The 17,090-nt window shown below is 24.3% G+C and overlaps 1 protein-coding gene across 3 annotated transcripts; it reads left to right on the plus strand.

The window, feature by feature from the left end:
- The first annotated feature begins 247 nt into the window (after window positions 1-247).
- Window positions 248-16,712, plus strand: LOC113553239 (thiamine transporter 2-like). Of its 3 annotated transcripts, none has more exons than XM_026956459.1 (10): window positions 248-555; window positions 1,323-1,480; window positions 4,643-4,813; window positions 6,283-6,502; window positions 11,357-11,532; window positions 12,430-12,579; window positions 12,999-13,104; window positions 14,462-14,654; window positions 15,705-15,846; window positions 16,025-16,712. In XM_026956459.1, exons 2-10 carry the CDS (start codon window positions 1,355-1,357, stop codon window positions 16,124-16,126), a joined length of 1,386 nt encoding a protein of 461 aa, XP_026812260.1. In that variant the 5' UTR covers window positions 248-555; window positions 1,323-1,354; the 3' UTR covers window positions 16,127-16,712. The 3 variants fall into 3 exon arrangements, with proteins under 3 accessions (XP_026812260.1, XP_026812261.1, XP_026812259.1); XM_026956460.1 differs by lacking the exon at window positions 248-555 and adding an exon at window positions 613-693; XM_026956458.1 differs by lacking the exon at window positions 248-555 and adding an exon at window positions 656-755.
- Window positions 16,713-17,090: the final 378 nt, after the last annotated feature.

The raw sequence follows: 17,090 nt of genomic DNA on the forward strand, positions 1-17,090 counted from the left end.
AATTTGTATTGCCATATAACACGTCTTAAATAGGTAAATAGCATAGATAAACATAAATATGTTTTGAAAATATGGTCTTATAGTTAATTTATAAGAATTTTAATAATTGAGTTATTAAAATATAAAAAGGAGGGGGGAGGGTGATAATGCTTGTGAATCACTCTGTATATTACTATAATAGACACATGTATATATATATATATATATTTATATTTAAATTTTCTGTAAACCACAGTTGCAGATCATATTTTGTGCTAACTACTAGTCGATCCGGTCACTTCTCCCGTGTTTGGTTAGCGTGTGTTCGACATAATCACGAATCACGTGATTTTGTTTTTTATTATACTTTCGACTTTTTGTTTGTTCAACGCAATTATATTATTGTTTTCGATTATGAAGTAATTGATATCCTATAGGTGTATTACAACTTATAATATATAATCTGCCGGGCGGTCCGGGCGGATTAACGCGTTCAGTTTTGAGTGTATATATAACAAAACTGATCGACAAACATCGGCGCAGTTCAATGTGATTGATGGAATCATAAAATAATAAGTGAGTACACGTACCAACTATTATAAGAAATATATTAGTAAATAAATAGATATAGTAATTGGCTGTTGTGCTGTTCTTTAAATTTTGCTCTTTGCGATTACCGCCGATAACATTTAAAACGGTTGATAATCGAACTATGTAAGAATGTATTATAATTTTATTTAATGTTAAGATTGGATGTTTGATGAGCCTTTGCACAGGTACTAACCGTGTTGATAACAGTTATATAACAGACTTTATTTTATTTTTAAATTTGATCTTGAAATTAGTGTTACTATTAATTTGTTAATACAATTTCTTGCATCATTTTTTTTTCGATCAAGATTTCGTCATGAAATACAAACATACATCCACCTAATTCCTTAATTACTATATGTATCTATAAAAATTCTGTTTTAGTTTTTTTTTATATACATATAATATATTTCAATTATATAAATAAATTAATAAAAACAGTTATACAATTTAGTCAAATGAAAGCACACAATTAAAATTAAAATGTAGTTTTCAATTATTTTATAATTTATCACCCAAAAATCAGTCATAGAATTTACTCATAATCAATATTTTATTCATATGCTAGGCTAACAACAATTTCTGGAAGAGGCTAATATTTATTAATTGTATATGACTGTTTATTGTTTGTGCTCAGCGTTAACAATTATTTATTTATTTTATTAGCTATACGTTAAATATGTTTAAGTTAAGACATGGATTAAATATTATATATTGGAGTTTAATTATTAATCAATAACTTTATAATTTAGTTGTTTTAGGTGTTTTAAATATTATCATCAAAATGGACAATTGGAAGAAAATATCGTTTTTGGTCGGCGTGTTCGCATTCGTTAGAGAATTTCGACCCATCGAACCATTTTATGCTGCGTATATGACTAGTCCTTACATTAATTGTACAGTCGAACAGGTAACTTATACTTAATTTAGTCTTAACACTTAAGGTATTGTTTTTTGATCGTCTTACACAAATCAACGTAGTTTCTACTTAATTTTGACTTTTTAATTCATTTTTGTTTTCGATAAAGTAAAACTAATTATTAAATAAATAATTGTTTTGAGGTTTATTAAACAATTCGAGGGTTATTTAAATTATTGTTTAAAACGGGGTTGACGGACCATACATTTAATACATATTTACTCTTATTCATTATATTTCCAAGTTTAAGATCAGTAGTATTTTTTTTTTTGTTTGCTTGGTAGATGTTCTATGAAAAAAATTATCTTTGTAATCAACACTCAACAGTAGGTAAATTACCTAGGTAAAGCTTTATTTACATTTTAACATTAAATATATATTAGCTATTACTATGCTAATAATTTAGACACGGATAGTTTTTTTTTTTATAGCAATATACAGTCTAGTCGCAATAATTCGAAAAACTTGACAATTCGAATTTTTTTTATTCCCCTAGAAATATAAATTAATATAAATTCGAATAATACATATCTCGAAACGAATTCAACTTCGAGTTATCGTGACAGCTGTATTTGATAATAATTTCGTACAATTCATTTAGTTATTAAATTTAAAACAATTTGATAGGTATTTGTATGGCTTATATTATGTATAACTATATTATGACAAGTCTTAAGCATATTTGTCTTATAAGAGTATTATAATATTATAATTTATTTAACGAATCGAGCTTTAAACATAAGTCGTTAAGACTATAATAATACGACAATGTACATTAGGGTGGACAAGTAGTATAATCAGTACAGCTCTATCTCGTCCTCTTCTGGAGCAAATATTAATATTTTATAAAAATAATTTATTTTATTTTAACTACTAAAATTATTATAGTGAAATTTGTTTTTCTTAAATCGCAAAAATTATTGATTGAGTTAATAAGCTTTTTTGTATGCAGTTTTATGTTTTAGAGAAGATAAATTTATTTAACACAATACAATTTTATTTTTTTATTTATGTTTGTCATAATTTTTTCTCGTGGAAAGGAGTAGATACTTAAAAAGTCTAAGTAAAATAAAGTTTATATATATATTGGATAATTTACATGACATGTCATTTTTTAATTGTCTCTTGAATTTCAGTGAGTATAACATACGATCACAGTTCGTATTTCGTGAATCATTATACATATATTATGATATATCTATATATAAATATTGATTATTCTTACACGTGTATAATAATTATTATTTCTAATAAATAATTATATAATTTTTCATTAAAATAATGTAATGGCGGGTAACTATAGGTTTAATGTGGTATCTTTAAAAGGTAACTATTTTAATTCCAGTGATATAAAAACTTTTCAATACCTATTTAAAACGTTTAGACAAAATAGTCGATAATGAATAAAAAACCAAAAATTAATGATGAAACAATGAAATTAAATGGGTAATTATTTACACAAATCATTATAAACTAGTATTGCTACATCACAAATTAAATTATTTATAGCCATAATAGCATTTTAATACAAATGCATTCTACAAGAAGTGTTTAATTATTATTCATATTTAAGTATAATAATTACTGAAAATATTGTCATAAATGATGAATTAACGCAAAATTGCTTTCATTGTTAATTGTATTTTAATTCAAAACATTGTAAGACCAATATCTCTATTGAATTTTTTATATTATTTGTATATTAATAATTAATATCCTTTTCAATTAAATCTTCAATTTTTTTTGGATCTATTAAATATTATTTTCAATTGTCTAATCAAAATAAAAAATTTTAAAATAATTTTGTTTATTTTTCAACTCTTATAGTTAAAACCGTAGGTTCGTAAATGTTATAAATTTAAAACATGATTTTTTTTATTTTTCACATTAATTACTAAGAAATTTTTAACATTGAATTTAAAGATTCAGTTATCCTAAGTTTTCTATCATAGTTATTCATGATATTATATCACACGTAAGGTAAATTATTTTTACATGAAAAATGTACTAATGATTTACATTTTTGTAAACTAAATATTAATAGTATATTATTGTATTATTAGTATTAGCATTTTATACTTGCTAAACATAATATTGTACTATTATACAACTATTTAAAAATAGTTATAATGGCATATTCATTATTTGCGAAATTAAGTAGGTACTATATAATTCATAAAAATATTGTTATGTATAATTACAGGTATCTATAACGTATTATAATTGTTTTTTTCTCAATAAAATTATTTAAACTTTATATATTTTTATGAGCCCGTGTTCTAAGACTTAATCTAACCTATGAGTACATTATTTATTTTTATGCTAGATTTCATACACCGATTAAGCAAATATATTGATATGAAGGTATTAAAAAAATAATAGTGGTTCATTTTTTAAGTCAGTTTTAAATAAGAAATAAAACAATAAAAAACTTAAAATAAATACTTATTCTGTATAAGTCGATAGATATGAAATTTTAAAAAACCTGATCAAATGCACTTCAAAGTCTTTGACATTTAATTCATCTAATACATTTATTAAACAATAACACAAGGGGAACAAAAGGTATAATATATGTACCAATTACTAATCATATGTGTTAAATGTGTTAAGTAGTTTGAAAGAACAATTGATTTAGTTCTTTTTTTATCGAATTAACAACATTTATCGTTAAATCTCAAATGGCACGTGACAAAATCTTATTAAATGTTGACAACTAATTGGTATATTATTTTTTTTTTTTTTTATCAAAATATATAATGTTTTAACAGTTCAACAAATATTAATCATTTACCAATATTTAATACGATCAATGTATATTTTTAAATATAATTAATTAATGTAATTAATAACTATTATATTGTAGCGCAATTGTAAGATTTGTAGATACCTACGATAAAAATAGGTTATATTAATTTTAAACATATGTGTACACAGGAAATTTATAAATAAAACATTTTAATATTACTTAAATTATAACTCAGTAGGCAGTAACAACAATAATTTACATCTGTAGTATAAAATAGTATTCGCTTGTATTTCAAATAATGTGTTTAAAATACTTTAAATATATCTATGTAGTAATAATATTTACCTAATGCCTACTTGATATAATATTATGTATCTGAAATAAAATTTCAATTTAATTTTTAGGTCCCAACGGAGCTATATGCTGTTGGATCATATTCTATGTTTGTGTTGATCATAATCATATTTTTGGTCACCGATTATGTCAGATATAAACCTGTACTAATTGTTGACGGTATTGGCGGAGTACTTCATTATGTGGCCATAACAAATCGTCCTTCAAAACTCAGAATACAGGTAATTTATTTATTTATTTTGTTATTTCGTATTAAATTGTATTACAACAAAAATGTAATTAAACCCGACATTATATAGTCATAAATTAAGTCTGTCATTAAGCATTCTATAAACATTTGATCGCCTTTTCACATATTATAAATAGAGGATTACTTACAAAAAATATGGAGTATAGATATTAGATTTAGATATATTAAAATAAAATGCAGATAATGAGAATATGAAAATATTTGCACTTGTCAATAATACACTTAGGATTATGCAACAATCAAGAATTAAAAAAAAAATTGATAAAATGTTTCAAATTATATAACTTATATAATTAACTAATAATTATTAAACTTATATAATATAATAACTAATAACTAATAAGTTACATAAAGTTAGCACATACTATTTCGAAAAGATTTTCCATAATACTTTTGTTATTGATAACAATTTATTAATTGGCACACTATGATTAGAAATGTGCTTGCTAACTTTTTTTGGTCAATTTATAAAAAATTTAGTAAATTAGTAATTTTTTTGTGATATTACTTTTTTAAAACATTTATTAATTATATATATATATATTATGTACATATTATAAGTAGCCCTTTTCTATTTGTATTATTTATCCCTAAAATTAACAGAATATCTTTTACGAATGTGTAAATTCGGTAGGTATATATTTAAAATCGTATTTAAACTCTATAGTAGATAAGCCAGTGGCATATCAGAAGGAAATAATGAACCTTCATCAACCCACTTTCTTCTTTTTTTAAATATGAAAAATACAAAATATTCAGGATTGAAATCTTAAAACTTAAAGTGTTACGTTATGTTTAAACATTGTTAAACTAATACAGGGATAGGAAACTCAAAGTTGCTTGAGGGCCAATTTTTAGAACTTCAAAATCTAGCGGGTTAGAGAGTATGGAAATAAAAAAAACTCAATAAAAATAAAAATTTATAATTAATATTTACTTTATATATTTATTTATAATGAAATAAAATACAGATAAACGTTATAATGGTATAAAATAATTTGAAAAAACTATGTACAACAATATAGATTTACAAGATCTACCATTATCCGTTTCTACCGACTCCGAGCGGATCATTCGCTTCTATAATAACGCCTATAAATTTAGTTTAAACGACTCTTGTCTTTACTCCAAAGTCTAATTTTATTTAATTCCCTTATAGTGCCCTCAATATCCCACTCAACCTTTTTTACATTCTCAACTCAAATAATTCTGAAATTGCTATCAAAAAAATAATTGTATTGTTTTTTTATCATAGGTATTGTCAATAATAGTGTACAATTTTATAATAATAATTTAATTGTCAAGCTGTAATAGTATTAAAAGCTAACAAAAATAAAAATAATTTCGCATGTATATACTTACTTTACATTTTGTACATTAACAAATGTGCATTTAAATCTGAGCAACAACAATAATATGGTTTATTTTTTATTTTTACAGTTTGGACAGGCGTTTTATGGGTTCTTTTTTTCCGCTGAAGTGGCTTTATTTGGATACTTATACGCGATGGTAGAAGAAAAAGAATTTTATCAGAAAATAACTGGTCACGCGAGAGCTGCAACATTGACAGGAAAATTCTTTTCATCGTGTTTGTCCCAAATTCTAGCCACTACATATGGAACTCCTCCATACAACGCGCTCGTGTATATGTCTATTTTCGGTAAATATACATCATACTTTCTTTTAAATATATTATCGGTAGATTCATTCAGGTTATAGTCAGGGTTTTCAATATACAAAAATGAATCTCTCAATGATATATTATTAAATTCTACAGTAGTAATATTAATATAAAACTATAAAAGTATGACAAACACAACAATTAAAATCAATAGAGGAAATGTACTTACCAACATAAAATAAAAATATTACATTAGTTATAGGTATAATATATATATTCCGTCTAGTTCATCTTAGCATTCGGAAACAGTTAAGTTTAAAAAAAAAAAAACTGGTGATCCGAAAACTATAATATTATATTGAAAAAATATACCAATCCCACTCTATCTACTTGGTCCGTGGCTCAGTATTATGATATTTTTTTTGTTACAATATAGTTTTCGAATCACTGTTCTTTTTTTTTTTTTTAATCGTACGGTTTTCGAATGCCAAAGTGAACAAATGGAATATATTTTATAGCAACTGTGCTTTTAAAAAAATTTTAATTATTAAATAATTAATTTTATAACGTTTAATTGAATTTTAAATAGATAGTTAATATGTTTATGGTTTTTACATGAAGTATCACAAATTGATAAAAATATGAAATAAAAACTTGATATTTTTTCCGTTTTACTGATAAACATTAAATCATATGTATATATTTTTGGTGGTCGCTGTTCTAACGTAACAAATATAGAGCAAAACAATTCTAATGTGACAAAAAAAAAATACTGTTTATTATGTATTGGAAAACCAGTTAAAAAAATAGTAAAAAAACTATTTATTTATATTTAATTACTATTTTCACTGTCATGCGAAATGGGTATACAATAAAGTATTAGGATAATAATCGATATAATAGAATTATAAATAATTAATCTAATATAATAACGATTACTTGTAACAAGTCTGAAGTCAAAATGTTTATAGCATATGATAAACAATTATCATGTATTCAAATATTTAAAGTATATCAGTATTAAAAAGGATAAAGGTTTTTTCAATAGAAACTAATTAAAACAGTATTTAAATTTTTAGGTAAGGTATTAGCCGTTAAGATCCTACGTATAACTGCTTAAAATGAAATAAGTATTCATAAACAAGTTCGATTGTTTACTTTATAACAACAAATAGCTTTAATTCGATATAAATAAAGGGTATAACGAGTAAGGTAGGTAAGCCTAATCGTTAAATAATTTGCATGTCGAATTGCATATCAAATTGCGAGTAAAAAAAAAATGTAAGCGTATAACATGTAAAAATGACAAAATTGAATTTTATAAGTAATGTAATAAGTTATGTAAATTACACAAAGTTGAAGATTTAAGCACTTTGACCTGCAGTAAGTAAAAATTATTATTATATACTTGCTGTTAATTGTTTAACGCTTCAATATTGGAGGACAAGATTTTTCTAAAAAGAATTATTTAGTTTATTCATACTATTTTTTTGTTTATTTAGTTTATTTATATAACAATATAAAAGTATTTAAGCAAAATTACATTACAAAAAATTAGAATATGTGAATATATAATATCAGTTATTACTTATTATATTATTAGAATAATAAATAATAAATTGTATGTAGGTACAGAATGTGGTTTAAATTTGTTCTATACATTTACACACATTTTTACTAAAAAAATATGCTGTCACATTAATTTTTTCACAAATTTAAATAAAACTATAGAGTATCTCAGACTATCTATCAAGCATACGTCATATATAATATAGTAAACACGCTAAGCGTTTATGATTTTTAAAGATTTCCGGTAAGGTTAATTCTTAAATGTATATAAGTACACTGTAAAAAAAAATGTTTGTATGTAAATTTACACACAATTTGTGGCAACACACACAATAACATAATGTGTTTAAATTTATAACACGTTACTTGTAAATTTATAATCATAGTTAAGTTGAAATTTATTAACCTATTTGATGTGTATTGTGTAGAATTATCAGTAGGTCATAGTTGAAATTTACGTATCTTTATGATTTGTAAATTTAACTATTAATATGGGTTGAAATTTACCAACATATTATGTGATTCGTAATAATATTATTTAGTAGTTACTGGTTAATAGTTAAATGTACAAGTTAAAAGTTAGTGAATTTCAACTGTTACTAATTCTTAAATTTATAAACTCATAAGCGTAGATTTGCAGTTGTGGTAAATTTACACTTACAAGTTTGTAAATTTAAGAATTAATATCAATTGAAATTCACGAAATTTAACTTTTAACTGTAACGTTTACCTATATTATACTATATATAAAATGGTAAATCTAATATTGACATTTCGCAATTACGAAGACGTAACGATACGTATAATACATAGAAATTGAATTAAATGATTTGTGAGTAATATAAATATTGTAAACACATTAATTGATCACCTTATACTAAAAAGTATATATTTATATTGCACAAACTATAAGTATAGATATTAATTGAAATTTATTTATGCATGCACTTGATGACACTTTTTGAGTCGACACACATATATTTACTTATGAGCATTATTTATTTGTGTAGGTATATCAATAATAAAAACAGCTGTAACAATATACAATATTTATAATATATGTGATTGTTTTAGCTTAATTTTAAAGTCATGAATACTGGATTGTTTGTTAATAATGAGAACAATTTTAATTAATAACAATAATATTATTATTATTTTTTTATTTTTATTTTTCTATATGTCAATAATGTGGTCTTAATTAATAATAATTGTCACGGTAATTAATCATTTGATATAGATAACCTAACATATAGATATAAGTATACAAGTACATACGTATTAATAACCTTGATAGTTACACTTTTTTACAGATTTCATTAGTCTTAGTTTGATTAATCATTCAAGATAAAAATAAAGTGCAAATTTAAAATTATGAGCAATGAATACTAATTATACACTAATACTGGACATCCAATAATATATTAATATTATGTATTTTATAAATGTGTTTATAGCTTTAAATATATTAATTGATTTCTTTCAGACACTTAAAAAATTCCTTTTTAACCAATGAATAGACACAATAGTTACCTAATTATTATTAATAAGCGTTTAAAATTTAGATGATCAAAATGATAATAACAATTCTTTAATGATTTGGGATTTCCATATAAACATTTAAAAAATTATAAATTCTGCTTCAAATAATTAAAAATATAGGCTGTATAATTTTTAAAAATTAATAGTTGATTATAGTTTTATATTTCATTGACTAATTTAAGGCGTCGAACGTAAAGGCAATATAAAATGTTAAAATGGCACATTTATACATACTATACATACGTATGGTATATAATTTATAATTTTACAACTTTTAAAAATTATTATAAGTACCTATTGTTTACTGACCAGTGACCACATGGCACATGTTTACTGTTTTAAGGATTATTTTGTACATAATTATGTGTATACTTCAACAGTAACAACAGCCACTACTTATTGCATAAAGAGATAAAGTATTGTTTACTTAATAAATAAAAAATATTTATATACATATAAAACTATTATTTGTCCTGTACGATTTATCGTAGACAACTAAACGTTTGATAATGAAAAAAATAAATATTTTATACCACGTTTCTCATCCTATGATCATAATTTGTATTTTGCGAGTCATTATACATAACGTATATCTATGTATAAATATTCATTATTCTTACATGTGTGTGATAACCATTATTTCTTATAATATCATTATTCATTAAAAAATGTACTGACGGGTTACTGTAGATTTAGTTTGGTACCTTTAGCAGGTATTTACTGCAATTACTTTAATTTCAGTGATATAAAAACATTTCAATACCTATTTAAAGCTTTTAGACAAAATAATCAATAGTGGATAAAAAACCAAAAATTAATGATAAAATAATGCAATTAAATAGGTAATTATTCCTATAAAACATTATAAATTAGCATCGCCGTATAAAAAATTATTTATAGACTTAATAACATTTTAACACAAATTTATTCTTTAAGAAGTTTAATAATTATTATTCATATTTATTTATATATATTAGTAATATTACACGTTTTATAGACCTAAATAAAAGGTAGAGGTAATGGATTAATTCTAATTTATGTTTGCCGAATAATGTTAATAATCATTATAATATTATAAATAATAAACACATAATAACCATTATCTATCTGATAACGAGTACGTATACCTACTACGGTATAATAATTTATTAAAAAACATATTTTATTACTTAAGTTAAATTTGTCAGTAAAACTAAATTTTATTTTTAACCATATTTTTTTAATTAAAAATTTTTTGGCATTTTGAATTTTAAATTCAAGGAAATATCTGTGTTTAATTTATTTGCTAAAAACCTTATAATATTATCTATTGACATGGTGTTATGAAATTATAATAACGCTTGTACGAACAAAGCGATTAATTGTAGTTCGGTAAAGTTACAACCACCCTCTCTTTTAGCACCTATAATTTTAGCCAATTTCCATTGATAACCGGTTCAACTTATACATGCTGCAAATACAACAGGAGTGCCTAACTAAAGTACATTTTAATAATATAAATATTTTGATTTTTTGATTAAATGAGTTTTTTCATTTTATTTTAGCTTATAGATACTTAATATTTGTTATAAGGAATATTTTCTCAACAACTGAGAAAAAAATAATGAATTATTCATTTATTTTAATAGAATAACAAGCTAAGATAATGTGTAATGTATTTAAATATTAAGATAGTTTTTTTATGTGTACTTGTAGTTAATTTTTATAATGTATAATACTATGTACTTAGTATTTATTGTACCTTATTTTCACTGTGTTCACTAACATTTCGTCTTATGTTTATAGGCATGTCATTTACGACTGTATGGGCGATTTTCTTGCCACCAGTTAAGCATAGTCTTTACTTCCCCAATAAGAAAAAAATCGAAGAAACGTCGATGGGACAATCCACCGTCACTATCTATAACCCACAAAAACATAAAAATTCACAGCTGAGTATTGAAGCAGCTCCCAGTGAGGAGGTATGTAACGCAAGGAAATACAGTGATAGCTATATGATAAAATTATAGTGTTATGATTTATAAGATGTTATCCTTATAATGATTAAATATATTACTAAGTAAACGTATTTTAGACAGTGTTATTTGCGCATAAGATGGTAAAAACGTAATAGTGAATTTTAATATTTCTTTTTTGTATGGTTTTCTAAGAAAATTATATTAAAGTACCTACCTATATTTCCAACGCATCATCGCTTAAATATATGGTTTTCAAGAATTCCCAGAAAATAACAACATGTAGGTATATTATTGTTACACCGTGGCGTATACATTGCCTATACGTGATATTATACAAACGTCAAACACCGGTGCAGCATATTGTTTAATAGTGCATAAAATTATATTGTAATAATTGATTACTATTTGCGTAACTACTTCAACTGAATATTTATTTCAAAAAATGCCAAGGTCCCAATAATGGTGGATTACTAGTAAAGTGATAAGCTTATAAAATATTGACTATTTAAAATCTTCAACATTTCATTTACAATAATACATATTTTTATAGTATAACTACCAAATTATATTGACTGTGTTATGAGTTGCTTAGCTAGAGGGCGCTGAGAGGACTGCAAACTTCCCCAAAATTTCAGGAAAATTTACAAATGTTCCCAGTGTTCTATGAACGTATTGCATAGGGCATAAACGTATAATTAAAATTATAATTTGCATATTTGTTTAGTGCAAAAGACTAAAATATGAAACACCGGCACAGAATCAGCATATTATAACAAACGTATGAAGCCTCTCCTATATAACTAATTATCAGCAACCCCCTCAAAAAAAGCAAAATATTGGCAACGCCGCTAATTATTATATTTGTATATTTTTACATAATGTTATGTTATTTATCCATAGAAAATCGACAAACCCGAGAATAACGACGTTGTGGATCCAGAATACAGCGTGATCAATGAGTTGTACAAAGATTTCAAACAATCGTATTCCGACCCGTACGTCCGTAAGCTCTGTTTTTGGTGGGCTGTTGCGATGGGTGGTTACTTACAAGTCAGTATATACTTATATTATATATATAATGTTATTGAACAAATAACTTCACGAATAATTTAAATAATTTTAATATTACTTGGCGATCTCTGAATTAAATGATATAAGATATCATATTGATTGTATATCAAATATTGAACTTCGTATAACCCCCGAAAATATTTATTTACTTTATTACTCCAAAGTCTTTAAAACTATTAGATTAAATCATTTTCAATTTTAATATAATGATTAAACATGTCACTCGATGACATCCACATGCCATCTATTTCATCTATGGCACGACACCTGTATACACACAAAATATACGTAATATGTATATGTTATAATGTAATACAGACAATACAGTATCCATAAACTACTAGTATAATTGTAAAATAATTCACGAAATAACATCATCATAAACATTTATTGTACAGGTGTATGCGTACATAAATGTGCTTTACACGTACGTGTTGGAAGAAAACGAAGACACGGAGTTTACGCTGTACAACGGCGCGGCAGAATCGATAAACACACTCACCGGTGTGTAAAGTAAAATATAACCATTAATAATAAGTCCGGGTGCATTCGAAATCATTTTTTAAGGTTTGATGTGGCAGCGCATTGTGGAAATGTTGCTATTTTTTAATTTGTTTATTATTTTTAACAAATCGATAGCATTTTAAAATTAATTAACACTCTTGGGAGGTAAATTGATCCATGGTAAATTACGAGTATATTTATTGTGCATTAAAAAAAAAATATCTAAAAATATGTCCATAAACTGATTTTGGATGATTCATATCAATCTGACGAAATGCCTTTTATTTCTAAAGCTATTAACGTTTTTTTTAAATATTTACATAATTTTATTTTTTAAGTCGTCAAAAAAATATATGTTTAATAAAATCATTTTTAAATTCTTAGTTATATTTTAACTTTTATTCTTATTCTAAAACAAAGTATTTTTGCAGTGCTTCGAATTTCTATACATAAAAATCTAATTTTTAACGAGTAATTTATGGGTTATAACTTATAAGTTTATAACTTTTAAGTATTTAAATTTTTAATGAGCGGTATATTGTACAAGGATACCTCGAAAAATGTTGGACTACTATTCTGCTCATCTAAATAGTTATAACTAATAAATTACTTGTCCTAAATTATATTTTATAAACCGATATACAATATACAAATACTCCAAAAAATATTCTACTTAAAAATATGAAATTGAAAATTATGTTCATTCAAAAAAAAAAAAAATGATGAACTTAAAAATTATAGCTGTAAAAAATAATAAACATACTATAGTTATTTTTTCTACAAAAATGTGGTTGTGTAACGACTTAAAATTATCTAAAAGAAATCTTTTTTTTTATTTTAATATTTTCTGAATTAATAAATGTTTTACGTTAAATCGATCACCCCATATATATATAGGGACTATAATTACATTGTGCCCATAGACCTTATACGTATAAGGTCTATGATTGTTTCACTGTAGTCTAAGGATTATATCATTTGTAAAGCTTGTAATTTTCGTAAATTAGTCTTTATTTGGAAGGTTCAACCCACTTGTGAATCTATGGTACAATGGTACATCTAAGTAAAATCGTCAAATATTTATTTATTTTCTACGTCCAAAGTGCGTTTATGAGTATGGCTATTGCATGTGCATATATTTTTACACACCAACATCACTCGTAGAAAGTAGAAGCGTAATAATATTTTTTACGACAAAACTGTATGGGAAAATAGCGAGACACAATAAAAACGTATAAACCATCATCGCTATACCGAACGAAAACTACATTCGAGTTTTTCTTAATATAATATATTATAGTACATTTTCGTACGTTATTTAAAAAATTATTTTTATTGAAAAGGATTTATTTTTTAGGTGCCCTTTCTGCGTTTGCTATAAGCAAGGTAAATTGGAATTGGTATTCCGTTGGTGACATATTCTTCGCCGTTGGATCTATTATCGCCGCCGTTGTGTTGTTGTGTTGCGTTTACTGCCGAAACTTGTGGTACATCTACGGTTTCTACATAATCTACGGAATGATGTATCAGACTATGTTGACCATTGCCGAGTGAGTTTATTTCGCGTGTGTGGATTTGAAACAGCGGTGTAGCTACCGTAGACGAGACAGAGGCAGTTGCAAATTTTTTTAGGGTGTGTAGGTGTTTCATAAGGATAGTGATGATTATTAATGACTATCGTAAAAACTTAATAGTATAGTTCCTATTATTGAATAGGGGCAAAAAAACATTTTACCTCTGGAGGTTACTTTAATGTGTAGCTACACCACTGATTTGAAAATTGTTTTACGATATTATTTTACACATAATAGGACTTTAAATCGTTTAAAATAAACTATAAATATTCAGATAGTATTCTCATTGGGTATTAGATAGCTTACTAGACTATATGACAGTTGTTTGAGGACTTGAGACGGTGCACTGGTGTCTATATTGTACGTCAGAAACTGCAGTTTTCTGATATTTGAATAGTGACTATTTTAATCTTTTCATCATATATGATAAGATTATACATATTACATGAGTGTATGACTTAAATTTTATATGTATAATTTATATGTGAGTGGGGTACATATATAACATAATATATATAGTATTATTAATCTAGTACCTATATGTTTATATTATTAATGATGTGCCTATACAATTTTCCGATATCCAACAACCATTATATATATTTGCGACTACACAGTGGTTATTATCGGTTTCATAAAAATATACCTATTGACCGTCTGTACCCCCTTTTAATCAGATGTATGAATAATTATTAACCATACTCGATTCATATCTTCTATACCTCTGCGGGCGTGCATATATAAGTATTAACTTAAAATTAAATCTTTCAAATCGATATGGTCGAAATTCAATTTTTCTAATATGTCAAAATATTATATTTTCGCTCATGTTACCTATCGAAAAATTTATTAAAATACATTATTATTATTATTATTATTATTATTATTATTATTTAATATTTTGTATACTAAACTAATTCAAATTAATTGCATGATTCACACGGGAAAATAAAATTACAATTTAGGTTTAAAAAAAGTTAATTTTTAATTAATAAAATATCAATATTTGATCATTTTAATTTTCAGATCCGAAGTCGCCAAACGATTAAATAAAAAATGTTATGGATTGATTTTTGGATTTAATACGTTTATTGCTGTATGCATTAATACTATTATTATATATGGAGTGATTCAAGGTCATTTTATTAAGATCAATATAGCACAACAAGTAATACATAAATATAATAAAATACGGATATTTATTTAGATATATTTCTTACTATATTATGTTATACATTTTTGTCATTGACAATTTTAATCATATAAACTTAAATTAAATTATATACAACTGCATTAAGTAGATAATTAAAGATACAATACCAATTACAACCTATTTTATTTTTCAGTTTTTGATATATACCGTGTTGTATGTTGTACTTGCGTTATTCTTTTTCGGCTCATCCATTTTGAAAATGTTCAAAGACGAAGGAATTGTAGAATATAACTGAAGCCTGAAGGTGTCCTATTAATGAACTATAGATATTTTCCCTAGAACAAAAGTAATTTTGTTAACAAATAGACTTAATATGAATTTATATACCAGTATAGCTTAAGGCATTGAAGGAATCATGTATGTGTTCTTAAATACACTATTATTTTTAAGTAAACTAGCTATAATTTTTATATTGTTATTTATGGACAATTGTAAATTATTTATTCAAATTATACAAAGCGATTCGCTAAGTTTTCTTAGTGGTCAACCCCTAATTTTTCTTTAATAGGCAATGAATTTATTCAAGTATTAACTTTTTGGAAATTGGAATTTTATAAAAAAAAAAGTCTATTTTAAAATACTTAGATTAGATTTTGTATGTGATTGAAGGAGTATCTTGTTTATTTACATTTTTATGTAAATAAATTAAAATTTGACCGAGAGTTTCTGAGTTTTTGGTTTTTCTAAGTACTAATGTAAAAAAACAGTTTATGATAATTGATTACCTCTTGATAAAATATGGAAACTAGGATGATGGTTTTAAAATTAAAATATTCAATATTCATTTATTATAATTTTATAATAATTGTTCAAATTTTGATTTAAATGTTACATAACCTTTTAAAGATTTGTTTTACTACGTAATATACATTAAATAGTGTATACAATTTAAGTAGGTATTTGAAAATATAATATTTAAATACCTAACTTAACAATTCCAAAAATTATAAATTGAATAAATCCATTATTAAAGGATAATAATAGAAAGTATTAAGCTTGATGAATCACTTTGTATAATAACTAAAATTATTATTTTAATATATACATTTATATATTTGTAAAACAAAAATGTTATTATTCTTTATAATAAAGAAATAAAAATATAAAATATCACAGTATATTATATTTATTTTAGTGATCTAGATTTCAACTATATATATTATATTATGAGACAATAAATATACAATCATTAATTTTTG

This window comes from Rhopalosiphum maidis, chromosome 2 (genome assembly GCF_003676215.2).
Source record: "Rhopalosiphum maidis isolate BTI-1 chromosome 2, ASM367621v3, whole genome shotgun sequence".
NCBI lineage: Eukaryota > Metazoa > Arthropoda > Insecta > Hemiptera > Aphididae > Rhopalosiphum > Rhopalosiphum maidis.

Bases quoted from the DNA above. Each gene is read 5' to 3' on its own strand.
- LOC113553239 (XM_026956458.1), top strand. The intron at 4,814-6,282 runs GTAATTTATTTA...TTATTTTTACAG, and splicing joins CTTCAAAACTCAGAATACAG to TTTGGACAGGCGTTTTATGG. The intron at 13,105-14,461 runs GTGTGTAAAGTA...TTTATTTTTTAG, and splicing joins ATCGATAAACACACTCACCG to GTGCCCTTTCTGCGTTTGCT.